General features: G+C 40.2%; 1 protein-coding gene across 2 annotated transcripts in view; it reads right to left on the bottom strand.

Annotated features, from left to right (window-relative positions):
* The window catches only part of SUGT1 (SGT1 assembly cochaperone of MIS12 kinetochore complex), a 74,409-nt gene that overhangs the window by 20,756 nt on the left and 31,264 nt on the right, over positions 1-22,389 (bottom strand). For both annotated transcript variants that reach the window (XM_075199787.1, XM_075199788.1), the window contains exons 10-11: positions 11,463-11,559; positions 840-947 (exon numbers count right to left, since the gene is read on the bottom strand). In XM_075199787.1, coding sequence (XP_075055888.1) covers positions 840-947; positions 11,463-11,559 — 205 coding nt within the window. The remainder of the gene's footprint in view (positions 1-839; positions 948-11,462; positions 11,560-22,389) is intronic.

Raw genomic sequence — 22,389 nt, 5'->3', positions numbered from 1 at the left:
CTGGTAAAATGTTATCCATATTAAAGTAACATTCATACCTGTTCATTAACTCTTTAATGAGTCCACCAAGTTAAATATATCTGCATTATCCAACTAATCATGGCTAACATATAGTTAAATGGAGAATAAACCCAGTTAATAATTGTCCTTTAATCTGAACTAATTTTTGGAAAACATTTTTAGCTATTCATTCCTTTTTGGAAGGCATCTGAGGGAAGGGGGTTTGGCCTTGGGTCTCACCAGATTTTTTTTTTCTGTAGATATGACATGTAGATGTACATATGCCAGTGTACAAACACACCTAAAATACACAGTACATTTCCCACTTTATTAAGTGCTCATATTGGTAGATCTTTGATTTCTCACAGGGTTGAGAGATTATATATATATATATATATATATATATATATATATATATACACACACACACATACATATACATACACACACGCACACACATACATATATATGTACGTACGTACGTACATATATATGTATAAATCTGTGCAAATCTGAAAAACTCGACATTTTACATCCACAAAAGGCAATTTTGCATTTACCAGAGCATAAATTGGGTAATTATACACAGCTGCTGTAAGTCTTGGATGAGGTACCCCAAAATGGGACTGCTGACAACTGCATTCAGGCTGAGCAGTATTATACTCCAACACTACCATTTACTAAAACTGACAGCAGAATTGGTCCGTCAATGTGGGTGTGCTTCAGATTCCCTGGAACGGTCAGTTATAAGCTCCTATGGGCTCTTCCTAAATAACACATTCACATTTATTACTGTTTCCTTAAAGGAAAGTTAAATGAAAACATTAGAAAAGACTCACCTTAGTTGAAAGTACTTTAAATGTACTTTGGTCAGGCACGATATAGTGAAATAAGAACAGTATTAAATCATAGTTTTCTCCTGATGGAAGCTTTACATTTACAGATAGCTGGAAAAAAAGAAACAAGTTTAGGTTTATAAATACAGAAACTTATTTTGGTAAAAATGATTTTTCACGAGTGTATGCCTGATTCTTTTATCTTGATTTGGCCTTTTAAAATGGAAAGTGAAAGAAAGGATTGTTAATTAGAATGCAGGATCAATGGCAAGTATAAGCAACTGAAGAGGGGGCGTGGTGATGTGATCGGGTGTCCTTGGCCATGCCTCCTATATAATGCCAAGATTCACGGCATCGTACCGCAGGGGGTGTGGCCTGACAACGCAAATTGCTTCATTATAACCACCTCCGCCAGGATCAAGGAGGGTGTCTGCTTCTCCAGGAGTCCAGGAGGATGCCCCGAAAATCAGAAGCCTATCGAACATTCCAGTAGAGTAAGCAGAGGCTTGGTAAATACTCAGTATTGTTCTATTAGCACTGCTGAGTCTGAGGCACTATTCAAATAAATATAAATGAATAAAACATATGGGGCCTGATTCATTAAGGAAAGTAAGGCAAAAAAGTTTTCTCCTGGACAAAACCATGTTACAGTGCAAGGGGTGCAAATTAGTTTATTATTTTGCACATAACATAAATACTGGCTGTTTTTTCATGTAGCACACAAATACTTGATAGCTTTATTTGTACACTGACATTTAAAGTTGAGCTAGGACATGCTCTACCCCAACTATAAATCTGCCAACACATTAAATTTACCTCCCATTCCAATGCAACATGGTTTTGCCAAGGTGCAAAGTTACTATTTGATTTTTGCTTTACTTTCTTTAATGAATCAGGCCCTTAGCAGATATGAACAAATCGTATTTAAAAAATAAAAACTCAAATGCATGCATCATAAAAAACCGTACCTGCAAACAAATAATGCACATCTTTCCAGTTACTAGAAACACATCCATAGTTTACATAATGACAGGCTTCAGGAATGAAAAATTAAACATTTTCATTTTCTTAAAAGACCAATGATCAAGTTTTAATTTGAATTGTACTGTACATAGGCCTGAGTTTATTGCCAATTTACCTGTCCCTACTGAATATGCAAAGATAAAATGACTCTCTCGCCAGTATATATGTCCAAGTAACTAAGGATAATTAAAGATATTGCTTGCGAATTGGCACAGTGAGACTAAATTTGCAAGCAATGATATTTATGTCCAGCTTACTAAAGCACAGAAGGAAAAATAAACATGTCATTCTATTTATAACACGTGTACTTCAATGTAGGTCTATACCGTACAAAGGTGGAGCCAAAACAAAATATATACAGGTATTGATTCCATCCTCTTTGTATGAAAAACAGGCAAAGAGAACTTATATGACTTAATTTTAGCTAGATATCATTAGCTCCTGCATAAATGTACAGACATAATTAGGCCTCATACCCACTGGTGATAATTACATGCATTTTACTAGTATTTTCAGTGCTACTACAATGCATATAAATGGGTCTAAACACAGAAGCCATTGTATTTAATGATCCTATACCCACCCATGCATTTTTACTAACATTCGAGTTCATCATATATTTCCGAAAGCATCTTGTTCTTTGCACAGGCAGTTACCATACGTAAACACATTGGGGAAGCTGACAGCTACCTCCAATGACCTGAAAACATTAGTTAGAGCTTTGACCGTTTTCACTTTCAACAACAAAAATCGCAGGGTACGACACCTTGCAGTGAGCTGAATCAATCATGTGAATGTTACAAGATGCATTTAGATATTATCGTTAATTTATAAACTATTAACATATTACACAGCACTGTAATTGTATGCAATACTATGTAACATTCTGTATTGGATCATCTAGCATTATATAGCCCCACTAGATGCTATTTGGTCTCACCCAGTTATTGAGATTCACTCAGGGAATTATTGATGAGCTCCATTACCCTGTATGAGTGAAGAACTGCTGGCCCTCAATGGAGCGCTACCTCTGCAATCCCAGGGGCATATTCAAGTAGGTGCGGCGATCGCTATTACATGCGGCTGCAACACGGTACTGCAACATTACGGATTTCCCTTAGCAACCCTATGGGGTGCACACATAAATCCACGGTGTTGCGGTAACTGGAAGTGTGCAGCCGCGTGTAAACGCAGGACCTAATTGAATATGCCTCCCAAAGTCTCATGTTATTGTAAGCAGGGCAGTGACTATCTGTTGAACCACGGGCTATTTGCACATAATACAGTATTTATTACATTTACATTATTTTGTATCCAAGTGATCCAATTTAATAAAATCTAAAATGTTCAGCAAATCCTGAATGTGAGGAAAATTATACATTCATCCCATTTCTATAATTCTAAAGGAACTAAGGGTGTGTGGTAGGAAATTTCAAAATGTACCAAATAAAGGATCAGATTGTGTCCTAGAAAAGAAATAGGATCATAAATTCAAATTAATTCTAACCAGAATTTTTTATATTTAGTTCAAAGCATATACTTAAAGCCTGGTAAATGCTGTTGGTCCAAAAAGTAATGCACGTGAATAGACCTATAAAACACTTCCACGTGATTGCTTGCCTATGAGTCAATTACAACATTGCCAACAGCATTCACACACATTAACATTCCTTCTAATATAAAGGTGTACTATATAAAAAATATACTTGTATTTTAGGGGATCAGTTTCATTACTAGAAAGTGTGGTCAACCCATATCTATTTTGTAATTAGAGAGTTCATGCAGCTAACTGTCCACTAATGACATTCTTCCTTTGCACTGGAGCAGGAACTACTGAAAGGCATGTGGCACTAGCTTCTAATTAGCACAATTTTACCAGTATAGTTCCAGGTGAACTGTAAAACAGGAGAGATAAATGGGAAGATTTCAAATCTGTCTTGTTCCAGCTGGAATAGATAACTGTGTAATTGTAAACTCCTAGGAGTAAGCAGCTTGCATAACAATGTACTTGTCTCCTAAATTGCAGCCCAAACACTCTCTAATCAAGATGCCTGGTGTTATTGCTTAGGAAGCCTGTTTGTGCAATAATAGAAGGCTCCTGAAATATATTAGCATTTACCACTTAGGCACATGCTAATCATGCAGATATCCTTACATACATCCATTCTAAAGTCTCATTTTGCATTTCCTCTGGCTAAAATCTTCCAGTTATTTTTATTTTACCACATACAGAAATCTTACAGAAAACAACAACAACTTGTAATCACAAGTTTATTTATCAAATGGTAAAAAAAAAAAAAGACGCTACCCAACTAGAATAGCAATACTTGTAGTAGTTGTGATAAGAAGTCTCTATCAAAATCACACAGCACTTTACACAGCTGAATAAAAACCAGCAGCACATTAGAAATCGCTAAACCCACAAGTGAAAGGAACTCATATAAACGGAAACATAAAATGCATTGAGCATACTTTGATAAACTGATTAAGAAAAATTTGGGGGCTAATTCCAGTGTCTAAAGCTGGGTACACACTACAGAAAATTACTGCAAATGTAATTTCTGTAACGATTTTACCAACGACTGAAACTCCAGATGAGCAAGCCGAATCATGTGTACACACACCTACACAATTTACCTTCAGAATTTGTGCTCTTCATCTGTTATAACTAGTTGTTCACTGACCCCCGTGTTCTGGTTTTTGTTTTGGATCTGGATTAACTTTGTGTTTTGGTTTTGGCAAAACCGCCCTTGTGTGTTTTGGTTTTGATATTGGATCTGTATTTTTTAGAAAAATTGATAAAATATGCCAAAATCACAATTTTGCTGTGTTTTTGTTCCTACATTATTATTAACCTCAATAACACTAATTTCAAGTCATTTGCAGTAAATTTTGACTACCTCACAGATCACAATATTATTTTCATACAATTTCGGACAAATACTGCAGCGACCTGACTGGATGCTAAGTGACAGAGCAATGACTCAAACACACGTCAGTTCCTAGCACATCTAGGAAACATTGGCACACAGCAGTGGCTGAATAGAAAAGTGGTGCAAGATGGAATAGTCCTTGGATCATCAACATCACCATTTATTTATATAACGCCACTGATTGCGCAGCACTGTACAGAGGACTCATTTACATCAGTCCCTGCCCCATTGGAGCTTACAGCCTAAATTCCCTAACATACACACAGACAGACAGAGACAGACAGACTAGGGTCAATTGTGATAGCATCCAATTAACCTACTAGTATGTTTTTGGAGTGTGGGATACGTGCTTTTATCAGACCCAGACCAATCCAGGGTGCCAGATAATGCACTAAAAAGAGCCATTGTAATTCCCAGCAAAAAGCAAGTTCATCACTGAGCTTCGAATCAGCCACAATTCCCACAAAATTATAATATAGTTAGGTACCTTTGATGTAAAGTGCAAATTATAAACACTCGATGAAACAGCAGCAAAGTTTAAGGTAATACATATATACGTCGATTTAGACATCCATGCTTACATTACTTCTGCAAGCAATGTTGTTCTTTGTTAATAAAACTTTTCATTATACAGTTCAAAAAAATAAATAATCCTCCACCATTCTTTGGATGCGGATAGTAGGATCAGGTGGAGTTACAGCAGAGGTGTCACTAATTCTGGTCAATTCTTTTATAGTAGACAAGACCAGATGTCAAAATGTTGTGCTGAGTCATCTGCATCATCAATGGGTGTCTAATAGTTTTGCTAAGCACACAACACTATATAGCACATGTAGGTAACATTGGCACAGAGCGGTAGCTGAAATTTAAAGTGGTACAAGATGGAATTGTCCTTGGGCTTTCCCACCCACCCTTATGTTGGATCTTTAAAAGGACATGCACACATTAACAAACCAAGCACTTCAGCCACAAAAGTGCCACTCCTTGTGGCTGAAGTGCTTGGTTTGTTTGGGCCCTCACAAAACAAGGAAATAATGGGCTTAAGGCACTTAAGGTAACAGTGTTGTTAACAACTTGCCACAGAGTTCATTATCATCATCCTTAGCCTCATCAGTTTGTACATCATCCTCACACATTATTAATTCATCAAATCTAGAATCCACCATTACAGAAGTCTCAGTATTTTGATGTAATTGGCGGGAAAAGCCTTCCTCGTGGAACTTTAAGTTAATTTTTATGAACATCATCTTTTCCACATATTGAGGAAGTAGCCTCCTATGCCGATCGCTGACAAGGTTCCCGGCTGTGCTGAAAACTCTTTCCGAATACACACTGGAGGGTGGGCAGCTTAGGTAGTGCAAAGCAAGTTGGTACACGAGTCTCCAAATTCCCTTTTTTTTTTCCTCCCAGTATGTAAAGGGACTGTCTGATGTGTCTACTTCTATGCTGTCGTGAAAATAATCCTCCACCAATGTTGTTCTTTGTTAATAAAACTGTTGTCTTTAGTAGGATCAGGCGGAGTTACGGCAGAGGTGTCACATTTTGTGGTCAATTTTAGACCAGACGACAAAATTTTGTGCCGAGTCATCTGCATCGTCTCTTGGGAACGTTAAGTTTTTTCCTAGAGGCAGTTGAGTGAGAAACTGAAGGAGAAGACGTTGTCCTGTCACGTAACACTTAAGCTGTCATCTTGCTCACCAGGAGCACCTTGCATATCTTCAGATCTGGGTCAGTTGGAAACAAAGAGAAGACATAGGTCTTAAACCAAGGATCAAGCACAGTCGCCAAAATGTAGTGATCTAATTTCAAGATTTATATAACTCTTGGATCCTGGCAAAGCAAATAAAGTACTTGATCTACAAGTCCGACATACTTAGCGGAATTGCTTTGTTTCATCTCCTCCTTCAGTTTCTTAAGCTGCTTTTCCAAAAGTCTGATCAAGGGAATCACTTGACTCAAGCTAACAGTGCCTGAACTCACTTCACATGGACTACTTTGAATGGTTTCAGAACCTTGCATAACACGGAAAGTATTCTTCACTGCGCTTTACTAAAATACATCCCCCTCCTTTCCCAATGTCATGGCTTGTGGAGTAAGCGTGGATGGCTTTTTGTTGTTCCTCCAACTGCAGAAGCATATACAGGGTGGAATTCCACCTTGTCACCACCTCTTGCTTCAGTTGGTGGCAGGGCAAATTAAATTGCTCTTGCAGCTGCTGCAATCTCCAACAGGCTGTTGCCGAATGTAGAAAATGTTCAGATATTTTACGGCCCACAGACAGCATCTCCTGCACGTCCCTGTCATTTTTAAAAAGCTCTGCACCACAGAGTTTATTGTGTGAGCAAAACAGGGAATATGAGGGAATTCACCCAGCTGTAATGCTCTCAGAATATTGGTGGCGTTATCAGAAATGACATATCCTGAGGAGAGTCTATGCGGGATAAGCCATGTTGCAATGACATCCCTTAGTTTTTGTAACAGATTGCCAGCTGTATGCCTCTTAGTGAAGCCGATGCACAGAGTAGCCTGCCTCTGACAAATGTGACGTACTTGGGTACATGCTGCTGCTGTTCCTGCTGATGAAGGCGAATCACCAACCCAGTGGGCTGTCACAGTAATATAATCGTTAGTTTGCCCAGTTCCGCTTGTCCACATATCTGTGGTTAAGTGTACAGTGGGTAGAATGGCATTTTGTAGCCCAATAATTACATTTTTACGAACCTTCTGGTAGAGATGAGGAATAGCTTTTCTAGTGAAATGGTGTCGCGATAGAATTTGGTAACGGGGACACAAGACCTCAATTAACGGTCTAAAACCAGCTGCATTAATGGAGAATATTGGACGCAGATCTTATAATAGCATAGTTGCCATGGAGTCTGTAATCCGCTGCCTCTTGCAAAGGATTGTTTAACAGTCAATTGTTTTAAACTACTAGTAGTCGCCTTCTTGGTGTGCTTCTGGGATGAAGATTCACTCCCAGCAGCAGCAGTGGGACTAACGCTCAAGAATTCTTCTGAGGAATCCAGGATAGTGGAGGAGTCATCTAGCCTTACCAACTTGGATGCAGGACTAACTCCGATCGCGACTGAGGATATTGATGAGGATGGTAGATTGCAGGAGTCGGGATGTAGGTGAGAGAAGGGACCTAACTGATGGACTGCTTGTGGTTATTTTTTTTAGCACAAGTTTCTGATTTTCCCAACAGCTTGCCATGAACTCGCTTTAAATGGCGTAACATGGATGAGGTTCCTAGAAGGTTAAGGTCCCTACCTCTACTGACTGTGGCTTTACAAACGGTACAAATGGCTAGACAACTGTTGTCAGGATTTGGGTCAAAATAATTCCACACATAAGAGGTGGATTTTTTGGTGTTATGTACAGGCATGCCAAAGGCCTTCTTCTTATCACGTGCAAGAACTGCTTCCACCAGTGCAGGACTTGTACAATCATCCTCCTCATCAACACCCTCATTAGCGCCCTTGTCGGCTACACAAATATCCCCATCATCCTCTTCCAATTCCAAAGTGGCATCCTCAATTTGTGTATCACCGGCTACACTTGGGTGTTCAGGCACACATCTGCAGAAATGCTGAAAGGGGCCTTCTTTATGGGTACACTATCAGAATGGTCAGGATTACACATAGCACTCGTGGATAGACTCTCCTCAGGCATTTGTGTCATTTCTGAATCTGAACATACATTTTCCTCTAATGCATTACTGTTTTCTTCCAGCTCGGCTTTTACATGTAAAAAAAGTATTTGGACACCTTTTTTGGAGTCCGAATGACAAGGCCTTGCTTGGTCAGGACTGACCTTACAAGAAGATGCCTCAGTGACAGTTGCAGAACTAGCACTCATAGAGAAAGGCGAAGGCCTCATTCTTTCCTTACCACTACGTGTGCAAAATGGCATGTTGGCAATTTTTTCCTTTTCTGCGGATAACTTTGCCTGGCTTACAGGTTTTTTTTTTCTTGACCAAGGTGAAAGGTGTTTTTTTACATTTTGGTTTCCCCGACTTAAAAAAAACTATGTACATTTACATAGTAATTCCTCTACGTCATCCGGTAATGCCTATCATCATGACTGGTGCCAGCAGCAGCTTGGTGCTCCTGCTCTTCTGTGCACTGCTGTGAATCCATTTTGATAACACCACACAATTTGACTGCAAATTCAGTAGACCAAGCCTGCCAGCCCTAGTATTTGGATTTCAGCAATGGAGTTCTCCTCTTTGTGTTTTAACTATATAACACTGTACATTATAGGACTGCAGATTTTGAAAACCAAGTCTGCCAGACCTATTAATTCTATTTCAGCAATGACAATTAGCAATGGAGGTCTCCTAAATGTCACTGTAGACTTTGAACACTGCTACCCCCTCCTCTTTCTATTCTACCTATGACGCTGCCCAACTGCTCTACAGACTACCAAGAACTGTGCTACCCCTTCTGTGTCCCTCTGTGAAATGGCGCTGGATCGCCATGGAGGGTGGTACTTAGACTCCAAAAATGTTGAGATCTGAGATCCGACAACGTAACAATGAAGTTTTGCCTCACTTTCAACTCCGAGTGCGCGCAAAAGTACTGAGCCGGCTCGGCACTCGGATCTGCTAAGTTCAGGTGTATTCGGTTCTCGGGGAACTGAGCCTGAGCATCTTTAGTTATAACCATCTGCTGAAAAGATCGTGACTCTGTCTACACTGCTGGCCGTGAGTGCGTACACATTTCCACCTTTGTCCGTCATCGCTCCATCGTTGATCGTGATTTTTTAGGAAGTTTATAAAACCAAACGGTAAAATGTGAATTGGTACGATAAAACATGACCGTGGGAGCGTACACACTAATGCGATACCTTACCAAACAGTCATTTATAATGGGATCGGCACAATAATTGATGAAAAAAACTGTAGTGTATACCCGGCTTAAAAATACTTCCACAAAACATAGCAATGGTCATCTGTTGAAAGATGTAACAATAATAATCCAATTGCAAAGAATAAAAGGGTTTGTTTATAAACTGGTCTACACTTCCAAATGTCAGGCTTACATATCAGTAATATAAAAAGAAATTAAGCCGCTAGCTGAGCAAGATGGACGTCTACTCGCTCATTTTTTAAGTAATAAGATTTCCTTAATTATTTATCCACTTACTATTAATATAAGGCATAAAAGTCTATAGAGTTTCATTTGTTTTGCAGATGGTGTGGATCCATTTATAATTCAATAGTACTTTGCAGTCCTGCTTGATAGGACAGCCGTTCTCTATCTGCTTAATTTGTCAGGACATGAAGAACATTACATTATTACAAACAAATTGAGTACATTGGGGCTAATTTAATATATTGATGCAGTGTGTACACAAGTGCTGTAAATCTTGGCAATCAGACGTTTACTCATTTTCTATACCATAAAAATTACAGAATGATTGGTTGCCACGGGTTACTGTATATTTGTTAACACTGCACTAAGATATTACATAAGCCACCCACATTGTTCATCCTGCAATCAAAGAACCCTGAACTATCCCCGCTGTGCTTTCAGCAAATATATACCCTAACTATTGTGAAACCCATATTATGGCTTATCATGGTGTAACGGAAAACAACAATGTTTGAGGTGCAGGCAAGTCAACCAATAACATTTAGAGAGGGTGTTATTTACAACCCAGTTCCCATATTTGGAAGCAAGCCACTAGGAGAAGTCATTGCCAAATGCAGATTACACAGAGTAGGCACAGAATTGTCAAATGTATTTACATGCCCCCAGTGCTACTGTAATTACTACTAACTAACCCATTAACCCTGGATGAAAGCATCACTGTAAATATATTGTGGGGCCTTTGTCTTAGGTGCATGCTTTCTGTGCAATGAACATTTTGCACAGCTTCTTAGTCACATTTGCATCAAATAAATCCACTCACACACCAGTCTACTTACTGGGAATGACAACAGTTATTTGTGAACTTGTTTCAATAGTGTAAACTTCAAGAAAAAGGATCACTCCCATACGTAAACATTAGTCGTGGCCCATGTGTATGTATAATATAATTATACACATCATCATCTGCTATTTATATAGAGCCTTTAATTCTGCAGCGCTATAAAGAGAACTCATTCACATCTGTCCCTGCCCCATTGGAGCTTACAGTCTAAATTCCCTAACATACACAAACAGAAACTATGGTCAATTTGACAGTAGCCAATTAACCTACTAGTATGTTTTTGGAGTGTGGGAGAAAACCGGAGCACCCGGAAAAAACCCACGCAAACACGGGGAGAACATACATACTCCACACAGATAAGGCCATGGTCGGAAATCAAACTTGCATTAAGGCAAATTAAAACATGAATATATAACAAACTGGGATTTATTTTTTTTTGTCCCCACTTATTTACCAGTGCTTCACTAACATCAGTTTCAGTGGGAAAAAGTTTTGGAAAAATGATTAGCCCCCTTTCTGCAATTTTATTTTTTAAAATGTTTAAAAATGCCCTAAACAGTCTGTCCTACATATAACTAGTGGTTACATACATTCCCTAGTGAACTTAAATTCGGGGATGGAGTCATGGAAAAGGGATTTCTTTCTTTATTTCACATGATTTTCATTAGATAACGTGGCCTGGTCATAAAACTCATATACAAGCACAAAGAGCGTTTTTTAAAACTTACGCTACCTGTCTCTCTGCAAACTGTATGTGTACATCTTCCTTCTGGACATTCTTGATCATTACAGTGATGATGACTTGAGACTCTGTTTGGTACCAGTCATGCCTTTATGGGAAAAGAAAAAAAAGTAAATAAAAAAGTAAAATAACAAAACAAAACAAAACAAATGCTCTCTTTCAGTCAACACCCAGACTACAAATTTGAAATTAACTAGATTTCTTTACCACATACAGTGTAATGTCATACATGTGGAACATCGTCTGTACCTCTCTAGAGGAAAAGATGCCAATACTATAAGTACTACAAATTCCAAACACAAGGGTGCTGTTGGATTCAGTATGTATGAAAGGACAATTACACCCACATTTTCCCTGACTTTCCAGATTAAAAAAAACAAATAAAATTATACATTTAGTAAAAATGCATTAAATTATATACAGTAACACTGAATTGTAACACATTCTACAAAAAATTCTACAAAAAACAAACAAGTCTATCATCGTTATCATCTCAAACACTTTTATATGAATGGGGGCATGAGTTCGATCCCTGAGCAGTGCCCTGGTTTGTGTGGAGTTCGTATGCTCTCCCCGTGTTATGTGGTTTCCCCTAGGTGCTCTGGTTTCCTTCCTCACTTCAAGGAACATATTGGTAGGTTAACTGGCTGCAGACACTTGTCTGTGTGTTAGGGTAGTTAGACTGCAAGCTCTAATGGGGCAGGGACTGATGTGAATCATCATTTATTTATATAGCGCCAGCAAATTCCTTAGCGCTTTACACTAATAAAATAATACTGAGTTATACAGACAGAGAGGTTGAGAGGGCTCTACTTGCAAGTGCACAATATAAAAAGGACAATGGGAGTTTGATACATGAGGTTAAGTCCTACATATTGCATATTGGTCCAGCCAGAATGCAAAGTTAAAGAGTGCTTAGTGGACAATATGTTTCAGTCCCATAGTATTAGTCAAGGGCTCAAAGGGTTGCTGTCTTGTGTAAACTGTGTAAAGGGGGTAATAGGGTAACCTATTGAGGTTAAGAGGGTGGTTAAGGAATATTAGAAGCTTGCCTGAATGTGGGTCTTATTGTACAAGGGAAGGCATCCAACAAAGTGGTGTAGCCCAAAAAGTGTGATGAGTGTGGAAGAGAGACACAAATCTTGTGCAGAGTTGGTAGATATTTTTGAGACAAGTGAGGAGATATATGTAAATGCAGTTTTGTTGATTACCTTGTATATTAGTAGAAGTATTTTTTATTGTATCCGGTAAAAAAAAACAAAAAAAAAAAACAGGCATCCAATGTAGAGACAGAGTGGCTCAGCAGAGAAAGAACAATTTGCAAGGAAAATCAGTCTGGCCACTACATGAAAAATAGATCGTAGGGTTGAGCCTGTTTCGCGGAAGGCCAGTAAGGAGGGAATTGCAAAATTCAATGTGGGAGATGAGTGCAAGTTTTTGCAATGTCTTGTGTGAGGTGTGTGTGTTTGTTTTTTTTAGCTGTATGCAGCATGATTTCAATATAGAGTCAATGTGGGGAACAAAGGATAGTTCCGAGTCCCACCTAGGCAGCAAGCTTTCGGGGTTGGATTTATGGTCATGTTGTTAACAGAAATAGAAATGTCAGGCAGGTTACTTCTGTTGGTGGGTGGGAATAATACTTTTTTTTTTTTCGAGTTTGAGTAGGCGTAAGGACATCCAAGATGAAATTGCAGAAAGACGGTCAGTAATGGTGGACAACACAGATGACAAGACACCCGAAGGAGGATAGACAACAGGAGCTTATTAGTTTTCCAAGAGAAGTGTTATAGATAGAGAATAGCAGAGGACCTATTACTGAGCCTTGCGATACCCCAACTGATGAGGGAAGCAGAGCAGAGGTGGTCCCAAAGAATTTAACACTGAAAGAATGATTAGATAGGTAGGATGAGAACCAGTATAGGACAGTGTCTTGAAGACTTGGGGAATGTAGCATTTGTATAATAAGAGACTGGTCAACAATGATGAATGCAGCAAAGAGATGCAGGGGAATAAGAGGAAAGCAATGGCCTTTAGTTTTAGAAGTGATCAAATCAATGACAACCTTAGTCAATGCAGTCTCTGAGGAAGGTTGCGAATGAAAGCCTAACTAAAATAGGATCTAAAATGATGTTTGCTGAAAGAAAGCATGCAATGCGAATGTAGGCAAATCTCTCTAGAAGCTTGAAGGGGCATGGGATATGGGACAGTAATGTTGAATTTGGGTCAGAATTTTGTTTTTTAGAATAAGAGCAATCACTGCATGCTTGAATAATGAAGGAAGGTTACCAGGAGAGATCAAGATGACAGGAGGTAGAGTAGGAAGATATGAAGAGAGCAGATTCTTCATCTTCATTTATTATTACCATTTATTTATATAGCGCCACTAATTCTGCAGCGCTGTACAGAGAACTCACTTACATCAGTCCCTGACCCATTGTGGTTTACAGTCTAAATTCCGTAACACACAGACAGACTGAGACAGAGACAGACAGATGAACACAGACACATAGACTAGGGTCAATTTGTTAGCAGCAAATGAACCTACTAGTATGTTTTTGGTGTATGGGAGGAAACCGGAGCACCCGGAGGAAACCCACGCAAACACAGGGAGAACATACAAACTCCTCACAGATAAGGCCATGGTCCAGTGCTATAAGGCAGAAGTGCTAACCACATAGCCACCGTGTAGAACCAAGTGAAGAGGGAGTGTCGGGGGGTGCTGGAAAAGAATAAATTGAGCTGATTGCTAGTCGAGGAAGAGAATACCATTTCTAATCTGATCTTATCAATCTTGTCCTTGAAGTAGGAAGTAAGATCCTGGACACTGATAGCAGTCGGAGGGTTTGGAGTGGGAGGGCTGAGAAGAGTTAAATGTATTAAAGAGACGTTTGGGGTTAGTAGCTTGAGCAGAGATGAGAGATTGTAAATATATATGTTTAACAGTGTCCAGAGCATTTCAACAGGAGTGGTAGATAGCAATATATGTGAAGAAATCAGTAGAAGTACAAGATTTACACCAATGACTTTCTGCTTTACAAGAACGTTTTTGAAGATTTCATGTTACTTTAGTGTGCCACGGCTGACATCAAAGTCGACACAGAGTATGAAGAGTCGCAGGAGCAACTTGATGAAGGCCTGTTGCTTGGGTTTGGTGAAAATGAGGTACTGTCATATCAGGGGAGGAAAATGTAGAAATTGGGGAGAGAAGGTGTTAGAGTGTTACGATATCTGCAGGTATGAGGCTTACTAGAGGTTGACAGTAGAGAGGTTAAAGTGAGTGTGTAGCCAAAAGGGTGATGATCTGAGAGTGGGAAATGAGTGTTCATGAAATCAGAAATTGAGCATAGGCTAGAGAAAAGGAAAAAAAAAAAAAAAAAAAAAAATAAAGGATCCCGATAAGTAGAGATTCAACCCACTGGGAGAGATCGAGAGAGGAGGTTAGAGAGAGTAGTTCGGAAGCAGAATTGGAATGTGGATTAGCAATCAGGATGTTGAAATCACCCATGATGATGGTGGGGATGTAGGAAGATAAGTGAGTTAGCCATGCAGAGAAATGTTAAAAAAAAGTACATGAAGGGGCATTTTTTGGGGACCATGTCGGATGGTCACGTCTCTTAAGAGCTCTGTTCACCAAGCTCTTCTAAGTGAAAAAAACATATTTTCAGACTATTTGTATGCCCGAACCCTCCATCACCCAACAGAGGAAGCAGCGGGGGATCAGTCTTTTGAGCCCAGTCAGTGTGATCCACCGTGAGGGACTGACTATACGGTCCAGTTGGTTCCCGGAGCTCCCTCCCTGTTTGGCCTGTCGGACGCGGGGTGCCATCTTTTGGAGAATTCACTAACCAATGCTAAACTTGCCTCTTCAGCGGGCTGCTTGCTCCTGCCGGGTCCGGACAGCTCCGACATTGCTGCACGATCCTGTGCACTTTGTTTGGGGCCTGGCCGACAGTCCAGAGCGGTGTTCCCGTGGCGCTCCTCCCGCCTTGGTGATCCGGCGGTGCCCTGGTCCACTTGACGTCCGAAGAGGCCTACTTCCAGTCCTTCAGCCGGGGAGCGAGGTAATACAGGAACTGCCAAAGCTACACTTCCGGTGTAGGCGAGGCTAGGCGGCTGCTCGGCAGTGCTGAATACGTGAGGTCCCGCGACTCCTGGATGTTTTTGCGACTCCATCAACAGACAAGTAAAGCCTTGCAATATATCAACTGGGAGCTCAGATCATCCCTAACTGCAAGTATACAGCTTTGTTTCAGGGAGCACTTTGGGCTTTGAGTGGCAACCTGTTTATTGCATCTTTAATCTATATTAGGAGGCCACTGTCTTATTACCCCGGCCTACCCCAGGAAACAGGGCGTAGGAGCCTCCAAATGTGAAGCTTTTTGGGCACTTAAGGTGCTTTTTTCTTTCACTTAACTCTTAATGCCTATCTAATGCACCCGGGCCTGCCCCCAGTCCGTTTGTCTGCTACATATACAACACCGATCAACTAGACCATCAGAGCCAATACTTTCAACATGAGCAAACCTGCGGGCAGAAGTAGCAGAGGTACAGCTGGCGAAATCACACAGCACTTCTCTCGTCAAGAAAAAGCATTCACTTCATCCCCTCCTCGTTTCCCTCAAAAAGAGGACAGCGACCCAGATCCTCCTAACACCACAAGACCCTCTACCAAAGCCGACTTCGACGAATTATGGAACTCACTTGTAGACAGCACTAATGCTTTCTCTGTAGACCCCCAGAAAGCTATAGGAGACCTCAAATCAGCAATGGTCACAATATCTAAAAGAAATACGGTCCTGGAAAATAAGGTGGAGTCCACACTTAAATTCCAAAATGAAGCATCTCAGGACTTGGACTTCCTCCTAAAAGAAAACGATCTTCTGAGAGACAAACTTAAGGATTTAGAAAACAGGGAACGCCATAACAATCTCCGTTTACACAACATCCCTGAATCTATCGAACTTAAAGATTTGGAAGAATAAGTCTATAAATTCTTCTCTACATTGGGTTCCACACTCTCTAATCATCCAATACAGATTGAGCGAGTACATAGGGCCTTGAGACCCCGTCCGAAGGGAATTGATCCTCCTTGGGACGTAATCCCTTATTGTCATTCAAGACTAAATACCTCATATCTCCACTGCAGTCAGGAACTCTGCCTATATTCACTTCGATAGATGCCACATTCAAGTGTTCCAAGATCTTGCCCCCTCAATGATCGCTAAAAGGTGCGACCTTAGGGAAGTGACCCGTATTCTCAGAGAAAATTGCTACAAATATCGCTGGGGATTCCCTTTCCGCCTGATAATTGAAGTGGATGTCGTCAAGAGACTTTTAGTACTCCAAATGAGGGGAAAGACCTGATTCATCGGCTCAATCTGTCTCACACTGATCAGGTCATTGGAGAAGATCCGCAGAACCGCACCGCACAACAACCTCCGTGATCTGCGTTCCTGATCTTCCTATTAGGAAGAACTTAATTGTTTATTTTTCTCATTGCTTACACATTGACATGCTTTGTTGATAAGTCTTTTTTTTCTCCCTCTGCCTGGTTAACATATAGGTCTATTTTTGTTTGGGGGTTTTGTTTTTTTCTCATCCTTTTGTTGATGTTTTCATAGTAACTTTTTTATTGCTCTGATATAGATGTAGTTGATTCTGTTTATTTGTTCGTGAGTTTACCCAGTGATATTTAATTACTTTACTTTTTGCTTTGTTTCAAACGGACACGGGACACTTTTATACTGTCCCCTTGGCCGCGCACCCACTCACATAGGGAATCATACATCTCTTTTCTTTTAAGAATCGGAAAGTTTAATTGCACTCCCACACTTTGTGCCTTCATATAACGCATTGTATAGGTGTATCTCACCTACTTTTTTGGCTATTTTGGTTTCTAGGCAATTCTCCTGTAGCCTACCCCTCTGCCTGGAGGCTGGAGCCTACACCTTTACCCTTCTTTTCTCCATATCCTATTGCTTTTTTCCCATCCTTACCTCCCCCCTCCTCTGTTCTCCCCTCCATCTTTCCTCCCCCGTTCCGTAACACAACAATTGTCATTGTTGTTTTCGGTGTCTTTCCTTCTCCTCTCTTGTGGTTCCTCCTACTCCGCAGTGTCCCACTTTCTGCCCTTTAATTTACGTTGATCCCCTGCTCACTAACTATGTCCCTCACAATCCTTTCTCTCAATGTCAAATGGCTGAATACTCTGCAAAAACGTTCTATTCCATACCATACACAAACTTAAAGGTGATATTTTCTTGCAGGAGACTCATTTCAATGCTGGTGGCATCCCTCCACGGTGTACTACTCCTCTCTTCCCACAAAGAAAAACGGGGTAGCTATCCTACTCCGGAATTCTGTCCCCCTCGTCTTGTTTGAAGTTAAGGACGATCCTGAAGGCCGGATCCTCATCTTAACAGGAAAGATTGGGCATCTTGAAATAACCCTTGCTAACATCTACGCACCTATTATAGGTCAGACGACATTCTTCTCACACTTGTTTTCAGTATTATACCACTCTCGTAAGGCACTGCTTCTCCTAGGGGGTGGACTTCAACACGGTTATGTCACCTTCCCTGGATAGATCAGCCTCTAGACACACCTCCTCATTATCCTCACACAAAAAATCTGCGAAAACATGACTGAGGCCGGTCTCTTTCACATCTGGCGAGCGCTTTACCCCCACATCTAGGGATTATACATTTTATTCTTTTCCCCATCAATCTTATTTTTGGATAGATGTGTTTATGGAATGTACAAATATTTTCCAACACATACAGAAGGCTGATATTATTTCTAACACCTGGTCTGATTATTTTATACCATCACTCTTGATTGACCTCTTTCAGAATCCCAATGGGAAATCTACCTGGAGGCTAAATGAGACCCTTCTCAAAATACCCATGTTTAAAGAGAACATAGCCGAAACTGTAAAAAAAATACTTTGATATTAACTCAAACTCAGAAGTTTCGACTTATACTATCTGGGAAGCCCATAAGGCAGTAATCTGGGGAGACATTATCCAATTTGCTTCTCGCCGGAAAAAGGAATGTAGCGAGACCCTTAACAATTTATCTTCCCAACTTCTAACTCCCGTTTATTACTGCAACGTATACAAAAGATCAGAGGGGAAATCCAATCGATTCATGCTGAAAGGACCGAATGTCAACTCCGGTGGCTTAACCAAACCTCCTTCGAGAAGGGAGAGAAGGCTGATACACTTCTGGCCAATAGATTAAGAACCAAACATGTCTTATGACCCCAGGGTCATAAATGAAACATTCCATAGCTACTATGAGAACCTATACAATTTTCATAAAGGCCAGAGTCCCTCGGAAGCCTCCTTTCAGAACATCAATTCATATTTAGATAAGTGCTCACTGCCAAAAATGACCCCCCCACCAAGTCTCTACTCTAAACCAAGATATCACTGATGAAGAGGTGACATCCGTTTTGAAATCACAGAAAAAAATCTAAGGCCCCGATGGCTTTATGATGTCATACTATAAAACATTTTCTAAAGAGCTGGTGCCTCATTTGACCCATTTGTTTAACAACATACTACAGGGAGGTAAATTCCATGATGAATCCACACGTTCCACTATAGTGGTTATTCCTAAACCAAATAAAGATCTAACATGTTGTACAAGTGACCGCCCCATCTCATTAATTAATGCCGACATAAAACACTTCACCAAGGTTTTGGCAATTCGTTTAAACGCCTACATGTCAACCCTGGTCTTCCCTGCTTATATCTGTTCCAGACTTTACCTAATACAGTCCGAGGTACTTTTTTAGCGAACCTGCAATTAATCTGTGGTAGATTCATATGGCAGGGGAAGAAATCTAGGGTCAAGCGATCCTGTCTAACCAAGTCCACCAATTTAGGAGGATATGGTCTCCCACTCTTTGAGAGGTACTATACTGCGGTTAACCTCAGCCATATTATTTCTTGGCAGTCAACCCCGGGGACCAAGAGATGGGTCGACTTAGAGAACGCACTCACACCAGCTCACATTTTGAATTCTCTCCCCTGGCTCCCCCGTAGTCAAAGGCTGGCCGCAGTCTATTCTCATCCTACTATACAATTTACACTTGACATTTGGGACAAATTGCACAAAAAAATGAAAGCTCACTTCATTCCCCTCCCCTCTCACTCCTCTATGGCCCCATCCAGACTTTCCGTTAAGGAATTCCAACTCATACTCATTACCATGGAAGAAAGCGGGTATCACTCAATTTAGCCATATACTAGGAGAATTTGCTCCCCAGACGTCCCTGGAACTTAGAGAGAAATCGGCTCTTGTACTTTGCTTATATTCAAATTAGAGGCTTTATACAAGCCCAATGCAGAACATCTAGATTGCGTATGCCCACATCTTTTGAGAGGAGCTGTACAGACCAAATTGGAGCTCCAGGTTTGATATCCTTGGTCTACCACGACTCTCTGATCCCAGAAACTGATCTAAACAAATCATTTTAGACGGCATGGGAGCTTGACACTTGTACAACTATTGACCAGAAGGGATGGTCCCAGCTTCAACTCAGGATCTCCAAGGTCTCCATTAACACTTCAATAACAGAAAACACATATAAAGTATATACAAGGTGGTATATAGCTCCCGCAAAATTGCATAAAATTTACCCAGATCCGTCAGATCTGTGTTGAGGGCCTGTGGGGACTTTTTACCATATATGGTGGACATGTCCTAGCATCTATAATCTATGATCCCAGGTATCTGGTTTTATTTCTACAATTTTGGAGGTCGAGGTGCCCCTGGACCCGTCGGTTATGCTATTATGCTCCCCGGTCAAACCTCTTACTAAACATAGCAATAAACTGGTGCAACATATTTGTGCCGCGACACGTCTACAAATAGCTAAAGAATGGAAGTCTCCCCGTCCCCGAGCTCTTCAGCGCATAATCTCATAGGTGTGGTATTTGGCCTCAATGGAGTATATTACCAGTCTCCTTCCTGATAAAATCCAACATATCCACAAAGCGTGGGATCCTTGGTACTCTTTCTATCAAGCCCCAATACCTGCTACTCAGTAAACCGCATCATTTGTTTATTTCTTGAATGTTCTTATATTCTTTCTTCTCTCTTGCCCTTGTATCAAACTATCCACAGGACCCTGTGGAGCTGGATGCAAGACATACGGGGGTGCGATGGGGGGCTCGGATGTGCTGGTCATGCTCCCTCGAGGTCTCTTCAGGGAGCGCGAAGTGGTACTCTTCTCCCCCGTCCTTCCCTCCCTTTTTCTCTCTCTCCCACCATTCTCTTCCTTATTTTTTATTTTGTGTCTCATGGAGAAAAACAAACAAACATAGAAAACTCCCAACAATATAGACCTGGAGTGTGAAAAAATTTAACATCTTAGATAGTCCTTCATTATCTCTACAGGTCCATGGACGTGGTCCTTAATTTTGATAGCATTAAGTGGAACTTGTGATGTTTGCTGTATTAATTTGTCGTGATTGTTTGTTTCTCCACAACCCATTACACTAATCACGTACAATATCGACTCTTGGGGGGATGTTGGGGGAAATGGAAAGTAGTGCTTCAGCCAGAGTTCCCCCAATTTTTTCTTTTATTCCCCTTCCTCCCCTCTATCCCTCAAACCCTCTCCCACCCTACCCACCACCCAGTACCTTCCCTCTCTCCTCTATAAACGTAAAAAAAAATAACAACATGTCATCCTGTATAATGGTCTCCTCATGATGCACCATCAGCCACAGAACTGGGGAAAATCTGGAGGTTAACAATGTTTGTATTTTGAAATTTATTGGTAGACCTAGATTTCCCCACCTTTGCTTAGACCTGAGGTTTTTACTTTTTCTTTATTCCACCTCTCGGAGAACTACAACACATTCATGTTGCTTATTGATTGCCTTATTTTACTATTATTGTCTGTATCCAAATGGTTGTACATGATGTTGTTGAAAATAAAGAGATTTAAAAAAAAAAAGTGAATGCCAAAGACTCAGTAAAGCGCGGCAGAATTGGTGGCGCTTTATAAATAAATGACGGTGATTAATATGAATTAAAAGCATACAATACTTGCACACTTCACATTAACAAATATTTCTGTTGTGTGTTAACTACACTTTCCATACATTCTGCTGGTTTATAGTAATTGTGTGCCCTTCTTGCTTGATTTATCCCACTATGTCCAAGAAACATGATCACTTCTCCAATGGAATTCAGTTTGCTTAGCAATAATGACCTCTGCTAAGCAAACCCGTTTACTATTATTATTTCAGTAGTAGGGGACAGCACTATACCACTATGGCTTCATGCAAACAACTATTGTAGTAAATAGGAAAAAGACTTGATTCTTGTCACTTGCCATACTGCTGTTATCAGGCTGAATAGCATCTAAGCATATTTTATGGACATTTTGGACAGGCAGAGCTTTGTTTAACAAAGTTCAGTACATGTAGCTTATGAAAAACATGAATGATCAAAAGAATAATCCCATACAAACATTTTTTTGAAAATACCCTTGTATAGATTCATAGTCTGATAATGTGGCTCGGTCAAATATGTCAAAGGCAGCCAGTTATATCACTAGGAAGTCTAGAAATATCACACCTCCATTGACGAACTAAAAAACTGCATTATGTTAGATAACCATTTAATCATAGTCCTAATTAATTCCATTTAAATATGTTGCACGTTTCATTATATGTTATGTTTTGAAGCAATAGATAGAAATGTATTGGGCCAAAAAGGACCATAAGAGGTTTGGAAAAAGTGTTCAAAAAACAGAAAAATGTAAACAAGTCAGTTATTTGGGAATTAACCTACTGCTGAAAAATTGTCAAGTTCTGCTAGATCTTCCTCAAGGTCACAAATTAAGCCAGAAAAGATTAATTCTACATTTCATGCATGCTTGCATTTTTATAACAGA

This window comes from Mixophyes fleayi, chromosome 2 (genome assembly GCF_038048845.1).
Source record: "Mixophyes fleayi isolate aMixFle1 chromosome 2, aMixFle1.hap1, whole genome shotgun sequence".
NCBI lineage: Eukaryota > Metazoa > Chordata > Amphibia > Anura > Limnodynastidae > Mixophyes > Mixophyes fleayi.
The sequence above is the reverse complement of the archived record's forward strand: the minus strand, read 5'-3'. Positions and strand labels throughout refer to the sequence as shown.